General features: G+C 46.5%; 1 protein-coding gene and 1 non-coding gene across 4 annotated transcripts in view; one reads left to right on the top strand and one right to left on the bottom strand.

The window, feature by feature from the left end:
* The window catches only part of PTPRG (protein tyrosine phosphatase receptor type G), a 693,857-nt gene extending 677,865 nt beyond the window's left edge, over window positions 1-15,992 (bottom strand). For 2 of the 3 annotated variants that reach the window (XM_019728372.3, XM_019728373.3), the window contains exon 1: window positions 14,791-15,992. In XM_019728372.3, coding sequence (XP_019583931.2) covers window positions 14,791-14,875 — 85 coding nt within the window. In that variant the 5' untranslated portion in view covers window positions 14,876-15,992. The remainder of the gene's footprint in view (window positions 1-14,790) is intronic. The other variant, XM_019728374.3, reaches the window with a different exon arrangement.
* On the top strand, window positions 7,309-7,412 carry LOC141567374 (small nucleolar RNA U13). Its single transcript, XR_012489969.1, has one exon. It is a non-coding gene; the product is annotated as a small nucleolar RNA U13 (small nucleolar RNA).
* Window positions 15,993-16,271: the final 279 nt, after the last annotated feature.

The following is a 16,271-nucleotide window of genomic DNA, read 5'->3' as shown; positions in this document are numbered from 1 at the left end:
TTAAGAGTCACTCTGAAATCTGGCTCTGCTGAAGAGTCGGAGGAAGTCCTCCTGGGAGAACTCCCTTTCTTCCCCTTCCCACATGCACCTGCACAGCAGCTCTCATCACCCCTCCCCAGGGTTTCCAAGGCAGGCTTACGACTAGGCGTGAGGACCCACAGGCTCTTTCAACACTCTGACTTGAAGACTTCAACATCCTTGTTTATCCTTCACAAAAGAATTTATAACTGAAACCCAGATTCTTATCACCTGCACCAAACAAAGGGCATGTGTCCAGCCTGCCAAACATTCTCAGGGAAGGAAGCCTTCCCATCCAGAACCTGAAAAACAATTAAAAGGGATGGCTTTTCCCAGCCGTCCCACTGCTTCCCTCCCCAGCATCAGTCACCCCTGCCCTAGTTCTTAACCTTGCAAGTGCAAACTGACACACAGGACCTCATGCTAGAAGCCCTCCTGGGCAGACCTGAGCTTTCCAATAAAAGTGTATTTTGTCCGTCTCTCACATTTTCCCTAACTTCCATTTCCAAATTAAGTAGCGAGGTGGTGAGTGCAGAATATTTACTCCACCTAGAAAAGCCACCCATTTTAACAGTGTCCTGGAGAAAGGAGCCAAAAATCCTCAGAGGTGTGTTTGGACTTCTCTATACTACGTGGATACAGAGACTACACCTCAATCCACCTCCATATCCACAGGTGTATTAAAGCCTGAACCACTAGTAATAATCTGGAGTCCAGCAGTTGGATCTGGTATGAGCTTGGCTACTAACTAGAAATGGGAAGATGTGCCTGAATAAAGCAAAATACCCAGGAGAGCACACGCAAGGGCCCAGGATGCTGTGAGGAAGGATTCTATAGTCTCCTACTCCAGGCAGGAGGGAATGAGCACTGTCACGGACTGGCACTCCTGTCAAAGAGCTTCTGCAGACCGTTTGCAATCTCTAAAGATGCCAAGGTCCCTTCTACCTTTCATGTTGCTGAGCATGAGCTCAAACAGAACTCTCAAGGTATTTTCTAAGCTGTCCTTGATTTCCTAGGCAGCAGAGGCTGCTGGCATTTTAAAAGTATGCAGGTCTCTTTTGCAACCCTCCACGAGTCCCACATGTTTCACCACCTAGAAGCTGAAGAGGGAGAAATCAAAGCCAGGAATTCAGCTAAATGCCCACTCGGGAGCCAGTAAAATAACAATAATGGCTATTATTTTCAGGTGCTTACTATTTGCCAGGACTGTGCCAAAAGCCTTACATGGCTTACTTCATTTACTCCATAAACAAACTCACGGAGCAAGGACTGTTACCCCACTGCACAGATAAGCAAACAAACCCATAAAGCTCAATGACCCCACTCTCTGTCCTGATACCCAGACTCCAGTGCTTCCTAGTAACAGTGCCTTCCAGAAGGCAACCAACCCTCTGCATCCGTGACCAGAGCCTCTCTTGACACTGTGTTTTGAAGGGGCAGGAAAGAGAGAAGAGGTGATCAATGTCACAGACGGTGTGATAGCTGAGAACGGTTCTTCTGGAAGGTGAAGTGAGGGAGCAAAGGGCAATAAAAATACAATGCAAGCCACGAATGCAAGCCATGTATGTAATTGTAAATTTTATGATAGTCACAGGAAACAGTAAAAACAGGTAATATTAATTTTAATAATGTATGTCACTTAACCCAATATATCTAAATTATCATTTCAATAGATAATCAATGTAAAAATTTAATGAGATATTTTACATAATTTTTCATATGTCTTTGAAATCCAGTGTGTATTTTACATTTAAAGCATATCTGCATTCAGACGGGCCACATTTCACTGCCCATTAGCCACATGTGGCTAGTAGCTTCCATGCGGGACAGTGTAGCTCTACAGACATTTCAAAGCTAAGGCTCAACATCAGAGGGACCCTTAGGGGGAAAAAAATTAATATCCAGGAAACAAATACGGGATTACTTGATGTCATCCAAGTACTTGGTATATTAACCAAACACCACAAATTTATCTGATGTCAACTTCTCAAAGGAAATCCTTTCACCTTTTATCCCTACTCTGTAATTTCCTTAATAAAAATAACACGAGTCAGAGGACCACTCAAATTTTGAGAAACAAGTTAGCCACCCTAACAGTAACAATGAATTTATTCAAAGTAAACACAAGATACTGTACCAGGTATAAACAACATGGGGAAAGGATCCATTCCGTCAGTCACAGTTTTAATAACTGCGGTCACCAAGCCCACACACTTACTTAAATAGCTAAGAATTCAGAAAGGTGTCACTTTGGAATATAAACAGTCCTACAACAGCCATAATCTGATGCAAAACCTCTGGGCTTTAAAGAAAGGGAAAAAGTCACTAATTTTAGGTCCCTAAACCTCCATTAGCAGGGCTCACCAATTAGAATATGATGTAATCACCATCAAGAGGTTAGATTTCTTTTTTTTCTCCTGAATGAATGAAAGTGAGTCAAACATGAGCGTAAAGCAGTTTCATGGATCAGGATACTTGCTATTGATACCTGCTCTTTCAAGTCAATTTCGAGACAGCTCTATGACTTAAAGATTGTCCATGTAGCAGTAAACCTATTTGCAAGGATATGAAAGCCCGTAGATAGCTTTTCCTTATATTTTCAAAGGTTGGCTGTGTCTCAGCATAGCTCAGGAATGGCACAAAAGTCTTCTCCAAGCCAACCCTTGCGAAGCATTCATTCTAAGACACCAGGCATTTGCAGGAAAGAGCTCCATGATTGATTAGCAATATCTGCCACAGCTATGGGCATGGGAACCTTCATTTCAAATATTGATCTCCAATCCCTGTGTAGAAAAACTGTAAAATAACACAATGGCAAGAAGACAAAATATGCGCTGCAGACTTCCACCACAAGTCTCCATCCATATGCACCTAGGGTCCCATGTTAGCACAGAAATAAATACAAAGCAAGGCATTTACATTATATCCACACAGACAATTTCAGTAATAAGAAAACCAAAAGTAGCTCTGAACCTGTTCCAAGCTGGGGGCATACAGAGCAAATTAAAAATCCAATAGCCATCGTTAGTAAATCTCTGTCAACAAAAATTGTTCCTGAGTAGCCATGTGCACATTAAATTTATCCATCATTTTCTCTGCTAGCTGAGACACATGACAGCATCCAGAAAAGCCAAGTTCAAATTTCGATTCCTCCACTTCATTCAACGTAGGATTGCTGCTTTCCCTCAGTTCCAGTTCTCCCATCTCTTCATAGGGTTGCATGGCAGTAACTGAGAGCATACTTATGCAAGCATTCGTTTCATAAACCGTAAGCAACAGCTATTAAAAGCAGGTGTCATTTGTAACATCCTGCGTATCTAATGCTATTCTGATGCTTTGCACACGATATCTCATTTAATCTTCCAAAGGACTCTAGGAGGTTCAAACTCCTCCATTTTACAGATGAGAAAACCAACACAGTTAAGTAAATAGCCCAAGTTGGTAAAGGACAAAGCTAGAATTCACTGACTGGGGCCAGTTACTTAACTTGACTGACAGATCTGTGCAATTCAAAACACTTGCATTTGGCAGGGCCTCTTTCATCAGAATCCACTTGTCTCAAGTCTCATTTCCTCAAAACCCTACTAAAGGTCCCAAGGCATAAAAGAGTTATTTGCACAAACTCCTTTATCTGGTCAGAGTGCTTACATTTCACCCAGATTCTCCAGAAATCAATTTTCCTTCCACTTAATATAACCAGTGAAGGCAAAAACCTCAAGAACCAGCAAAGTAACTCACTTGTATCAGTTACGATGCTTCAATCACAGAGTTTTTCTTTTAAAAATCATACTCTAAAAAAATGTCCAGAAAGAAGTCTAATGCCGGAGTTACCCACCCTCTATCACATGAAATTATTTCAGCAGCTTCTGTCCCAAATGACCAATTGAGAAAATGAGGGGCTGATGCCTAAAATTGTCAAGTGATTTACACACATAGATGTAGAGAAAATGGCTAGTTTAGAAGAAAAAACAACTGGATAGGAGAGAAATAAAATAGGGCAGGCAGTGACTAACAATGTGTTCTAGAAAATTTTGCTCCATGATGTACCAGCCAATATCTGTCTAACTGAGGGCATTAAATAAGGTGGTCAAACCAATACCTGTCAAGCAACAAAAAGTTGTCAGTTCAGGCAGGCCAAGCCCTTCTCCTGGCCCAACCTGCCCAAAGCCATTGCTAGTCAACAGGTCACTATTCATCTCACGCTTTATAATTAGCACAAGCAAGCTCTACTGACCTCTACACACCTCATGTCACTATTTCTAGAACAACCAAAGCAGAAGTGAAGATGTCTACTTCTAGATAGACCTAAAGCTAAGGCCACTTCTGATGCAATGGATACTAGAGTCCCAAAACGTAGCCTAAATTATTCCACAAGAGAAAAAAAAAGGTTTGGGACCATGAAAGCATAACCCTACTGCCCCACAAGACATCTGACCTCTAATTAGAATATGTTTTGTTTTCAGCAATAGATACCTTGGTGGCCAGCAACAGGAGATACAAATTTAGCTTCTCCCTTTTTAAAGAGGGACTTGAAACACCATGACAATATACACATTCTGAATTCTCTTCAGGAAGATGTTAACCTTGAATATTTCTCTTAAGAGGATGAAATATACAAATGTGGGATTTCTGGAAACCACATACACTGGCACCAACGTCTTGTAAAATGTCCTGTAATTGTTTTAGAGAGCACTATCTGTTCCTTCCATCAATCCTCAAATATGCCCACTCCCACCAGATACTGAAAATACAACAGGTGGAAGGAGGAATGAGGTCCTGCCGTCAAAGAACGTATCGCCTACTTAGGCTATGAGTCATGTGAGAAATTCATGTGAACATACTGTATATTATAAAAACCAGATAAAAAAGATATGCTGGAATTAGGGTGAAGGAATCACCCCCTCAAATCTTTGACCTGTCCATGCCAAAAACTTGCCACTCTACCGATTCAAAGTTCAGGTTTTCATCTGTCATTTTTTGAAAAATTAAGATACGTGATTATTTCCATCATCTATTAGAAATGGATTTCATGTGCAAAAAATTAGCGGGTCAGGGATGTTATGTGGAAAAATTATGATCTTTGGCAAGGGATCCGCTAATATTACACCTCTAATAATAACTTACGTAGATCCTACTCTATGGGTCAATGTCCTTCTCTCTTATGTCCCCACATCGTGCCTTCCTCCAGTAGTCTGACAACAAGAAAGTGACCAAAGGGGCTATTTCTTCAAGTCAAATGGGAGCTTTTTCAAAACACAGCTTTTTTCAACAGAACAAGCCAGCAGCAATAGGAATCGCCACATTACCGTGCGCTGTCCAAGCAGCATGCTATTTGCAGAGCCAGAAAAGGACAGAGCCAGGAGAGCTAAGCTGTAGACTGATGGGAATGGTCACTTCATCAGCCAACGATGCACGCGCACACACACTTACACACAACCAATCCAGGTAATACAACACCCCAAACAAGCAACAACAAAGAATCTGTCCCTCAGGTAGAAATCTAGAATTCACCTACACGCAGGTGCCAAACACCTCCAGGGACCAGCTGAGTATTGTAAATAACCGCTGCGGGCCAGGCTCCATCTCAAGGGGACAGCCACTATTTAGTTCCAGCTTACTGTTGTTGGCAACCAAGAACACAGGCCGTCCACACACCTCATTCTTTTTTTTCAGGAGTAACCTCGACTTCTGTGGGAAGCCCCCCGCCCCCCGCAAGGGCAGTGGTTTCCATCTGTTTTGGTCATCACTGCCTCCCTCCCCGTGCCTGGAACAGTGCCTGGCACACTATGGGTACACAAGTTATACTTGTTGATAGTACAAATGTGAAACACCCTAATTTTTAACTCAACTGTTTTCTTTTTTCAACACAGTATGACCAAAGAACATGTCGGATGCCACCTGCAGAACTCCAGATAACGCAAATGACTCTTTCTCCATTTCTCTTGTCCAGAGTAAGACAAAAGATCCGAAACTAGCCTCTTGGTTCTCTTTTTAGACAAAGAATACTGCCACCACTATTCCCATCATAAATCACATTAAATACTTTTAAGGTCACACATACCTCCGCTGGCATGAGCAAGCCTCCGTTTTTTTGACCTGCACTCCAGGAGAAATAAGGTTTAATGTTAAAAAAGGAAAATAGCTTATAGGCATTCCATTAACCAAGATCCACTCACCACCTTATCTGCTACTCCCTGGGGATACTCTGTAGCAAGGTCAGCAAGATAATCAGCGGGTTCTTAGGGCCTTAGGAAGCAAACTTTCAGTGGAAAGTTAACAAGAAGTCCACCGCACAAATCACAATATAATATGCAGTGGTCACTGGACTTGCATCTTGCAGAAGGACCACAACCCTTCCAAAGTGCCTAGGCTGGAATCACCAATCCCTAAAATTCCAGAATAATTTTAGAAGCCATTTCGTTAAGGGTAAGGAAAACAACCCCAAAGGAACTGAGAGTCTTGCCCAGATCCCACAGCTGACTCGGCTGGCTCCCATGGCTAGTTCTAAACGCCAGAGGAAAACCCAGAACCCAAACCACTCTTGCCAAGTACAACTCCCGCAGACCTTTTCTGAAGTTGTGATTCAGAACCTACAGCACACCCTTAAATGATATAAAGCATAATAGTATCACATTATTAAAAGTAACCCTATTCAATGCCCCCCAAAAAAGTTCTCAAACTACAAACTAAATCGACGTAGATCATTTTGAAGAGTCAAAAAAACTAACAAATTCACTCTATCCAGTTATTATCAGCTTATTCAGAAGCTAACGTAATTTGCTGAAAGGTCATCTCTTCCATGTAACCAAATAAAATCCTACACTAATTGCATTACTTCCTTATTTAATTGTAGCAAATACAGGAAGACACCTTTATTTCACCCAGTGTTTATGGTACTTGCTTTTATATGGGAAAAGCACTAGGGTGAAACCACAGGCTGGGTCTGTCTTGTAATTGGCCTTCCTGTGCAAGTACGAAAAACAGCTTCCAAAGAGCAACAACCAGTTTGAAATTCAAAATAATCCTGAGATGATTAGAGAGACATATTATAGCCACCCCCACTTACTACAAGGGTGACCTTGGACAAGTGGCAACCTCCTTCAGCTTTAGTTTTCTCATCCTAAAGTGGGGATATTCATGGTTTCCACGTCCAGAGAGGATTCAAGCAGCATATAAAAAACTCAGGCACAGCAAGTAGATCAAGCCAAGAGCTAGGTGAGTGTGGGCTATTGTAAGCACTGTTATTGGCCCAAGGTAACACTGCTACAACACATCAAGAATTTCAGTCTGATCCTTTTGTAGTTCATAAGTGTGATGATTGGGTGGTCACGCTTTTGCGTGAGATGTGCCTCCCACAAACCTTGTTACGACATTGGCACATTACCCGTCTGACATTAAAAAAGAAAAAAGAAAAAAAAAAAATTTCAGTCTGGCCCTCTGGGATCCCAGTGTGGTTCCTAAATAACAGATGTATATATCTGGGACTCCAAGTCTCCCAACATCACCAAACGCCACTTCCACAAGATGCTGGGTAATTTGGCCAAGGCAGCCCAGCTACCCAGTGACAGAGCCAAGCCATCGGTGGATTCTTAGCCTCCACACTCACTGAATCCAAACACTTCAGAAAAGTGGTATTTTTTTTTAAATGACTAGAACTCTCTTATAAATAAGAACTCTTTTGTAAATAACCACTGCTTTGTAAATAAATCTTTTTAAGATTCATGACGAACTAGACTCTTGGAAAGTCAATTACATTCCCTCACTAATCTGAACTATGCTTTGGTATTTGGTAAATTGCTTATGGCTGTGTTTCCTATCCAAATCATTCCAAATTGATGAGTTTATCTGATATCAGTGCACTGTGGAACTTAATGAGGCTGCAATGGTGTAAAACCTCAAAATACCTCCTGGCTTCATATAGTAACTGGTATGAATTCCTCAAAAGTATTCCCTCTGCAATATCAATCGACAACCTGCTTCAGTCTTCTCTTGAGAAAAATAGTATCACAGACCCAAAAATAAGACCAGTTGTCCTATTTTCTGACATGGGAGTGTTAACATATTCCATGAACTATGCTTTCGTTTCTTCTTTTTTAGTTGCTAGATTTCAGTAGCCAACTGTGTCACTTTGCTACAACCCAAAAATAGCTAAGTTGAGTAGTTTAAAAATCACACTTTGTTGTTTGGCCAGAAAACCATCATGCTGATTTCAGTTTGCAAAGAACTGATTAGAAGGCAGGCACGAAGCACAGTGCACGGTTCTCTCAGGCTCTGCAGGTCTGAATCTACGCAGACGTGGAGACCAAGATATTAGCGTGAGCAATGGTCACACAAGTACAACATAAAAGCAACACCCAAATACAACTGCTTGCTTCTCAGTAGTGGCACAAGATTAAAGCCCAGAAAGGAGAGTAGCAGAGACCCATTCTCCTTGGTTACCTTACAGTCCAGAAGGTCTTAGAAGAATGGGTATTCCAGTGTGCAGGACCGAGCAACTCTTTCCAGGAAGGATAACACCACGGAAGGGAATTTGGGACACTCACATGGCAGAGTTTAAGCCTGCAGAGAACATCTTTCCCTTTTTTAGGTGGGAAAGTGGAGACCTCCTTTGCCATGTGAGTAAGGAGGTATCTCAGGCTTCACTGAGGCTTTCTCATCTTACACCTCGAATCGTAACCATTTTACTAATTTTACATGGGATGCCCTTGGGCCAGTCCTTAGTCCTTCTTGCCCTCAAGTACAAAAAAACAGCATGTGAGTTTTAATTTCTAAAATGCTCTTGTTTTTGCATGCAGTTGTCCTTTTTATTTTCCTCTTCCCACATACTCCTCATCTCTTCAGTACACATGAAATAAAAACAGTTAATTTATTGAGCACTTACTATTCACCACACACAGGGCTAAGTCCTTTAGCAAGCATTCTCATTCAAGCCTCATAAAGACTTTAGGAGTCAGGGTACAATCACTATGTCATTTCACAGAGGAAAAAATAAAAGAGAGGCAGAGAGGTTAAGTAACTTGTCTAAGGCCCCACAACTAGTAATAGCAGAGGCCAGCTGGCTCCAGAGACCATATTCTTAAGCGTACTTTGATATACTCCATACAACTTGCCACAGCTACCTGGTTTTGAAAGAAAACAAAAAGCATTGACAGGTTCTAGGTTCCTAAGACTTCTCCTTGCTATATGCTGATGAAACAGTACACAATGATAATCATAAACTGGTTGACAGACACCAAAGTTCTCTCACACACACCCCCACCCAAATTATATCAGTAGCACCACCCAATTCAGTTGGAGGGGAGAGAGGGGTGTTCAAAACCAGCACATTTGGAACCTGGTCTGCTGTCATTCCTCCAGTACTTTCTATGTTTTTTTAAACGTCATATCAAGTGTCATGGTCATACAAACTTTGAGCCTGCATAGGCCTGGCAATCATCTCACATGGGTATTTTTTCTGCCAGTCAAAACACCAAACATTTTGCTGTAGATGATGCCAGGTGAAGTGGCCCCTCCAATTACACGCTTCCCGCCAGGAGGAGACAGGAGCACACAGAGCCCTCTAGCTACTTCAGGCAATCTTGCACAGCCGTCACTATAAACCTCACAATCCTTTTCCTAAGAGGAGCAAACCACAAATTGACATTATGTATTTCCATCATCAGAGACTTTTCTGAAAATGAAATTCACTGACATTACTTCTAGATCTATGTTTTTAAAGAGTCAATTCTATGATCTTGGAAATTTGAGACAAAGAGGAATTGTAGGACAAAGCAGGGAGAAATAAACAAGAGTTTTCAAAACATTTTTTTTGGATTTTTGTTGTTGTTGTTACACCACCACATAAACACAGTATCAAAAAAAGTCAAATCAGATGGCTTTTTTACAGATGTGCATTTGATCTTTAAGTGCACAGAACACTGCCGTAGTCCTGGGGTTGGTTCTTAGCAAGCTGGTCACTCCCATTTGTCAGACAGAGAAACCCAGATATCAGATCTTTTAATCATTTCCAAATATTTACTGAGGGCCTAATGTGTGCCCAGGCCCAAGCAACCTCATTCCGGAACAAACTGTTACTGCTGCAGAATTCCACAAAAGCTCTCAGTGCCCGCTGGGGGCAGGCTCTTCTCGGAAGACCATTTCTCACTTCCTTGAGTACCTCAGTAGCCACTAGCTTTGCCTAGATCAAACTCAGGTGGAGAACTACAAGGCGGGCAGGGCACACTTCCCTGGCTTCCTTTATATTGTTTGATACACAGAGCTTTTATTCTCTACACAGACACAGCCAAAAATGCAGTTTCAGTGATTACCACCTGTCATCTGATAGTGGGCAACCCGTAACCGAAGCACACCAAGGATTTATTTGGGGGCACATCAAGCACTTTGGAGGTCACTTTAGATATCCTGAATTTCTCCCATAAACCCTGAATTCTGAAATGTGATGACATGATGGATGTGCCACAGAATGAAAGTGTTAATCACAAAGTTTTCACTCTTGCAATTCAGAATGCACATCCTCAGTATAGTCTGCATCCTGCTTAGAAATGACGTTGCATTGTGCTTCGTGCTCTTAAAATGCTGAATGGAAATTCAAATTTAAAAAGTAAACAAAAACCTTTCACCATAAAAGGGAAGAGTTAAAGCAACAAGCATTAGCAATACTTAATTTGCATTCTTCATGTAGGTAAGACTAATGAAAGTGTCCATACTGTCCTTTGGGTCAAGAAGTTTCCAAAAAATGGGGAAGGGGTAAGGATGCAGGAGGGGGCCCCTTAATAACAATTGCTCTGGGGCATCTGAAACGATCTTACATGAATGGCAAGAGAGTTCATTCCAATCGGTGCACTGAGAGACAACTGATTATACTACATTAACTTGGGAGTTTTTCAAAATAGAAGCATGAATCTGAGAGGGGCTTTGTTTTGTTTTGTTTTGCTGCATAAAATCATCAGCATTCCCTGTACTACTTCATATAAACAACATAATCTTTTATTCAGTGAAAACAAGTCCATAATTAAGGGGAGATGCTCAGTTTCACTTATTGGCTAGTACTTTTTCTCATTTCAGCCAACCTTTCCTATAACCTTTCCGCCACCATCAACAGCAACTTCTCCTATTTCCAAAAAGTCCTGTTATGTCAATTTGTATTAATGTGCTAACTTCATCAACTCTGTAATGTGAATACTGTTTAGAAGGAAACATCAAAGATTTCATTCCATAACTGTGTCGGAGGAACCAAGACTGGATAAAGATTCTTCATTTTCAAATAAGACACTTGAAGGGGGAGTGTGGGGACGAGACTGCATGATTTCTCACCCCATCCCTCAGAGCAAGGTAGCTGACTTAAAAATATCACTTTTGCATTTTTTTAAGGCCATAAAGGACGTCCATCAGGACTAAAACATGTACAGGCAAATACACCGAGACAGCTTAGAGGGAGATGCACAGGACATCAATCATGGATCCTCAGATTGTGACACCTCCAAAATATGCCGCAGAGCTTATCCATCTGAAGTATTTCCAACGTCAGCCTCTGGATGTAATCTAATTAGGGTACAAAACATATCAGAATCAAAGAGGTTTCACTCTGAGGATGGAGAGAAAAAAAATCAATAAAAAAATAAATTCTCTTTTAAGTTTCTTTTGAATAGCTTAAGAATGAAAAATGCATAAAACGTTACCCCTCTCAAGCAACATGTTTTATATCCAGTTGGAGTCACTTACAATCTCAGTGATAGTGATATATACCAAAGGCTTATTAAATGAACGAGGAGTAAAATAAAGAGGTGTTGGGGAGGATGGGGGGTGTGGAAGGAGGAAGACTGAGTTGGTAATTGTAGCTGAGTGGGAGGACCAGAGTCCATTACATTTTTCCATTTTCACAAGTTTTTCCATAATATTTTTACGACATGTAAAGAAAAGAACGTACTATGTATGCACTATATCATGTCTGATCACCCTTCTGCTCTAGAGAGTGGAAATATCACTTGAAACACTAACAGCAACGCCATACTTTTTTTGAGAGACTAAAAGGCATTGTTTCACATCGGCTGGGGCAAGACCCATGCCCTGCCATGGCTGTTTCCAAAACCCTTCCAAATTACAGCTCCCCTGTATCCTTACAGATGCTTGAGAACTCAAATGCAACTGAAAAGTTGGTTTAATTCTGAGAGGAAACAAACAAAACAACAAGGAATTTTGGTTAAAACTTCACAAAAAAGGACCCTAATCAAATACCAGAAGCATTTGCATCTTTCCTGTCAAGCAGATTAAACGCTTCCAAGGTTATGAAAGGCAAGGGGGATCCCAAAGCGAACTCAAGGTTCCATGGGGTTTACAGCCGGCCAGGAGCAGCAGCGCGTAGCTGAGGTCGTCTGCTCCGCAGAGGCGCATCCGCAGCCCCCAAGCCTGGGACCCCGACCGCGCGGACCCCATCCCGGCTCCCACCAAGGCCTCAGGGCACCGAGGTGGCCGAGCATTACCAGCGGAGGTGGCAGGAGCCCGGCCGAGTGGCTCGAGAGCGCCTCCTGAGGTCCAGCGTTGTCACGGCACCTTCGGAAACCCGAAAGCCGGCGTCTCCCACGGCTCTCTGACATTTTAACTTTGCCTGGTTCCAAGCGCTGCTGCACCCTCTCCGGCGGCACTTTCCCAAACCACATCTCCTCTTCCCCGTGCTCCAAACCACTGCCCCTTCCCTTTCTGACACCCTTCGGCTCTCGGACCAGGGAATGCGCTATTTACCTCGCAGAGGGGGCACTAAAACAAAATATGGAAGATTAAAATTGTCCAAGCCCCACCAAGGCGGGACCACTGGCGGTCCCATTTTGGATTTCAAGCTTCCTCACACCAGGAAAAAGAAAATCACGACCAGCCCACTGACTGCATGCCCGAGCGTAAGGAGAAGGCCAGAATGGAATTAGAAATTCCTTGTTTCGCAAGGCTATCCTGCTGCCTCCCACTACCCCCAGTAAAGCGTGACCCGTACAGAACTCGAGCCCAGTGTACACCTGAGTCCACTCTGCCGGAGTCCACAGCAAAGACGAAAGTCTAGAAGGAGCAGACGACTAACACCAATACCGAGCAGTGATGTTTTAAGGGAGAGAGTGCATTTTTAAGAGGAAATGCCCACACCGCCTTACAGCCCCAAGAAGGCTGGCCTCTGGTGGGCAAACCCCAAACCTATGGGAGAGTGTGGATGCATGCCCTCGCTCGGCATCAAGCTAGGTTTCTGGGCTGTGGCAGAAGCTCCGAGAGATGATTCCACGGGCAGGAGAAAGCACAGAGGGAAAAGGGGGTGCCGAAGACAAGTGTTTTGCCTCCGCCCCTCGAGGCCACCCCCATGCCTACAAAGGGAACACTCGCTACCAGTCCCCGAGGGCAGTAAGAGTGCCCGCGCCCTGCTCTAGGGCGCACGACGGAGCTGGGGGAACCGCTGCACCAAAACCCGGCCGCCGGGAGACAGGCAGCTGTCACCAGGGAGAGGAGAAACACCGGGGCACGTTCCCTTTTTTGTTTGGTACAGATAACACCCACCTCCGGGTATCCAGGAGCTGGTGGATGAGAAGGCAGAAAAGCTGGGGGTTCTCTGTCCTTAAGAGAGCGAGGGATGAAAAACGAATCGCCCCCTTCTACTTACCCCTTCCCCAGTCAGGGCACAGAATGTGGCCTCCACCCCTGGGGAGGGGGCCGGACGGATTCGCGGGAGCTTGGGGCTGTAGCCCGGGGAGCCTGCAAAACGGTAGAGGGAGGCGGCTGGCCTCTGCCCTCCAGGAGGGGAGAGAGGAAGGGGGGTCAGCTGGTTGAGGGCTGGAAGTGGAGGGTCGCCGAGCCGCACACCGCAACGTGCGATCACTTATTATCGTCATCAATTGCAAATACTGTCCCTGTCTTAACCTGGCCAAAAAGGAGCGAGTGTGGATCTGCCAGCCGCGAACAGCCTGCAAAAGGGCAGAGATGAAGGTAGGCAGGAGCGCGAGAGACGGAAAAATCCGCCCGGGCGCGAACAGCAATCCAGCCGCCGACGCGTCCCCGGCGCCCCGACCCGACCAGCCCAGCCGACCAGAGTTTCGGGGTAAAGGGGCTGCAGACCTCCCTAAACCGCCTGCTCCTTGCACTCCCACCGCCCCAGGCCCCCGCTCCCGGGATGGCCGCCTCGCACGAGCACCGAAGCGCAGCCCCGCGCTCCAGCCCCGACCGGGGGGTCCCCTGGCCCCCGAGACCAGAACGCAGACTGTTCCCAATATCCTCAATAACCACGGTCAATCTCCAGATACCCTCCGCCGAAAACTACCCTCTCCAAAGGGTCGCGGAGCAGCAAAGCAAGTCACTAATTCTGAGCTCCTTTAATCAACCGCCTGAGCGAGGGGCGCACCCTGGGCCCCTCAAACCCACAGAAGCGTCTTCCCTTGGTCACAGTCTCCCCAACCGCCCCAGAACTCTAGTTCTCGCAAACGGCGTAGGCTCAGCAGAGAGAGTCCCCTTTTCTCCCGACTCCGGCTCCCCCAGACCCTCCCCAAACCCGAGCGAGAACAGACCCCCTGAGGCCCCTGAACCCTTCCCTGGCCAGCCCCTTCTTCCATCCTCCCCAACCACGAGCCTCCCTAAATGCCACCAAAGCCAGCAGAGCAGATCCCTCTCTCCTCCACGGGCGTCGGGCCCCCCTCCACCCTCTCCGGGGTCCCTCGGACCGGCGCCCGAGCTTCGTGCCCGGGCGACAACTCCACATCCCCCGCGCGCGCCGGCCAGGGCCGCGTCTCCTCGGCGGCCGGCACTCACCGGGGAAGCACACGACATAATGGAGCACTGAAGTGGTGATTTTCAGGAACAAAATCCACCAACACGGTTCCAGTAACCTCCGCATGTCCGAAAACGCACATCGAAAAGAGAAAGGCAGGGGGTAAACTTGTTGAATAAGTTCTTGCCTCCGTGTGAGCCTCCGCTAAGCCCGTGCTCTTCCCCTGGTCAACCGTTCTACTGGCCCCCAGTGTTCAGAGGTCCGATCGCCCCTGGAATCCGGGAAGCCGCCGAGTGTCCCCGAGAAACCTCAAAAAGTGACCGGGAACGCGGAGCCACGCTGGGGACGATCCTCGGCCGAGAAGGACTGCTTTCCGTTCAAAAAGGAGCAAGCCGAGTGAGAAACGCGAGGAGTCGGAGGGAGGCAGCGATGCCCGGGGCCCGGGGCAGGCAGGTCCGCAGGCGGCGGCGGCGAGCAGCCGAGGATCCCCAACTTGAGTCGGCAGCGCAGCGCAGCCCGAGAGCCGGCGGGCGGCCGCGGGGCTGAGCGCGGCGCGGCGTCTCCGGGCTTCAGGCAGGCAGCTCTTTCAGGGCCCCGGGAAGGAAGGAGGCATGTTTGCGAGCGGGGAAGGGGAGGGGAGAGGCGGGGGAAGCGAAGAGCCCCCCCCAAAATAGAAACGGCCGGAGGAAACGGAGAAAAACACAAAGGATCTCAGAGGGGTGCTGGAGCCAGGGCGCCTTCAGTCCATGCTCCTGAAAGTTGTGGCTCTGGCGCAGGCTGGGGAGGAACGGGGAGCGCGGGGCTGGAAACTGGCCATGCCTCCATACAGGAAGTAACATGTGAGCATGGATCCTGGCAGAGACTTTAAAGCCGGCGAGCGAGCAGGGGGCGCGCGGCGGCGGCGGCGGCAGCGGGGACGCGCGAGCAGGGGCGCGCGGCGATCGCGGCGACGCGCAGCAGAGGCGGCTGCCGGCGGGCGCGCGCGCTCCGCACTCTTAAAGCAGCCACGCTCGGCTACCACCCTCTCCACAGGGTCGCACGGTCCGGTTCTCACCGCCTGCGGCCCCGGGATCTGCGGGCTTGCCTGGGGCAATCTGGGGCCTGGGGAAGACTCTGGCCGAGTCTTGGAGGGAAAGAGGAGAGCGGCTGCCTTCCGGGACCTGCAAGTCTTTGCCAGATTCCCGTCCTGCGAGCTCTTAAAGACACCGCGCTTTGCGCGGGCTTGGCAAGGTCTCCTCACGTCCGCGTTACTCCGGGATCCGGGACTTGGGGGGTGGGGGAGCTAACTCGGAACTGAGGAGAAGAGCGGGGCGGCCGGTTGCCTTTTTAGGGGCCGGGGTATCCCGTTGGTTTTCATCGCCCTGGCAGCACCGCGGCGGGGCGCGCCCTGCTCACCCGCTGTTGGCGCCCCCAGCCCAGCGCATTCCCCCGCCTGGAAACAAAGCCGAGCAGCCTTTGCCCTCCGGCGGCGTCGATATGTTTGTTTGTTTGTTTGTTTGTTTGTTTGTTTTTTCGGGCTGCC

This window comes from Rhinolophus sinicus, chromosome 5, assembly GCF_057876585.1.
Source record: "Rhinolophus sinicus isolate RSI-liver-muscle chromosome 5, RSI-T2T, whole genome shotgun sequence".
Lineage (NCBI taxonomy): Eukaryota > Metazoa > Chordata > Mammalia > Chiroptera > Rhinolophidae > Rhinolophus > Rhinolophus sinicus.
This window is presented reverse-complemented; position numbering and strand designations above follow the sequence as displayed.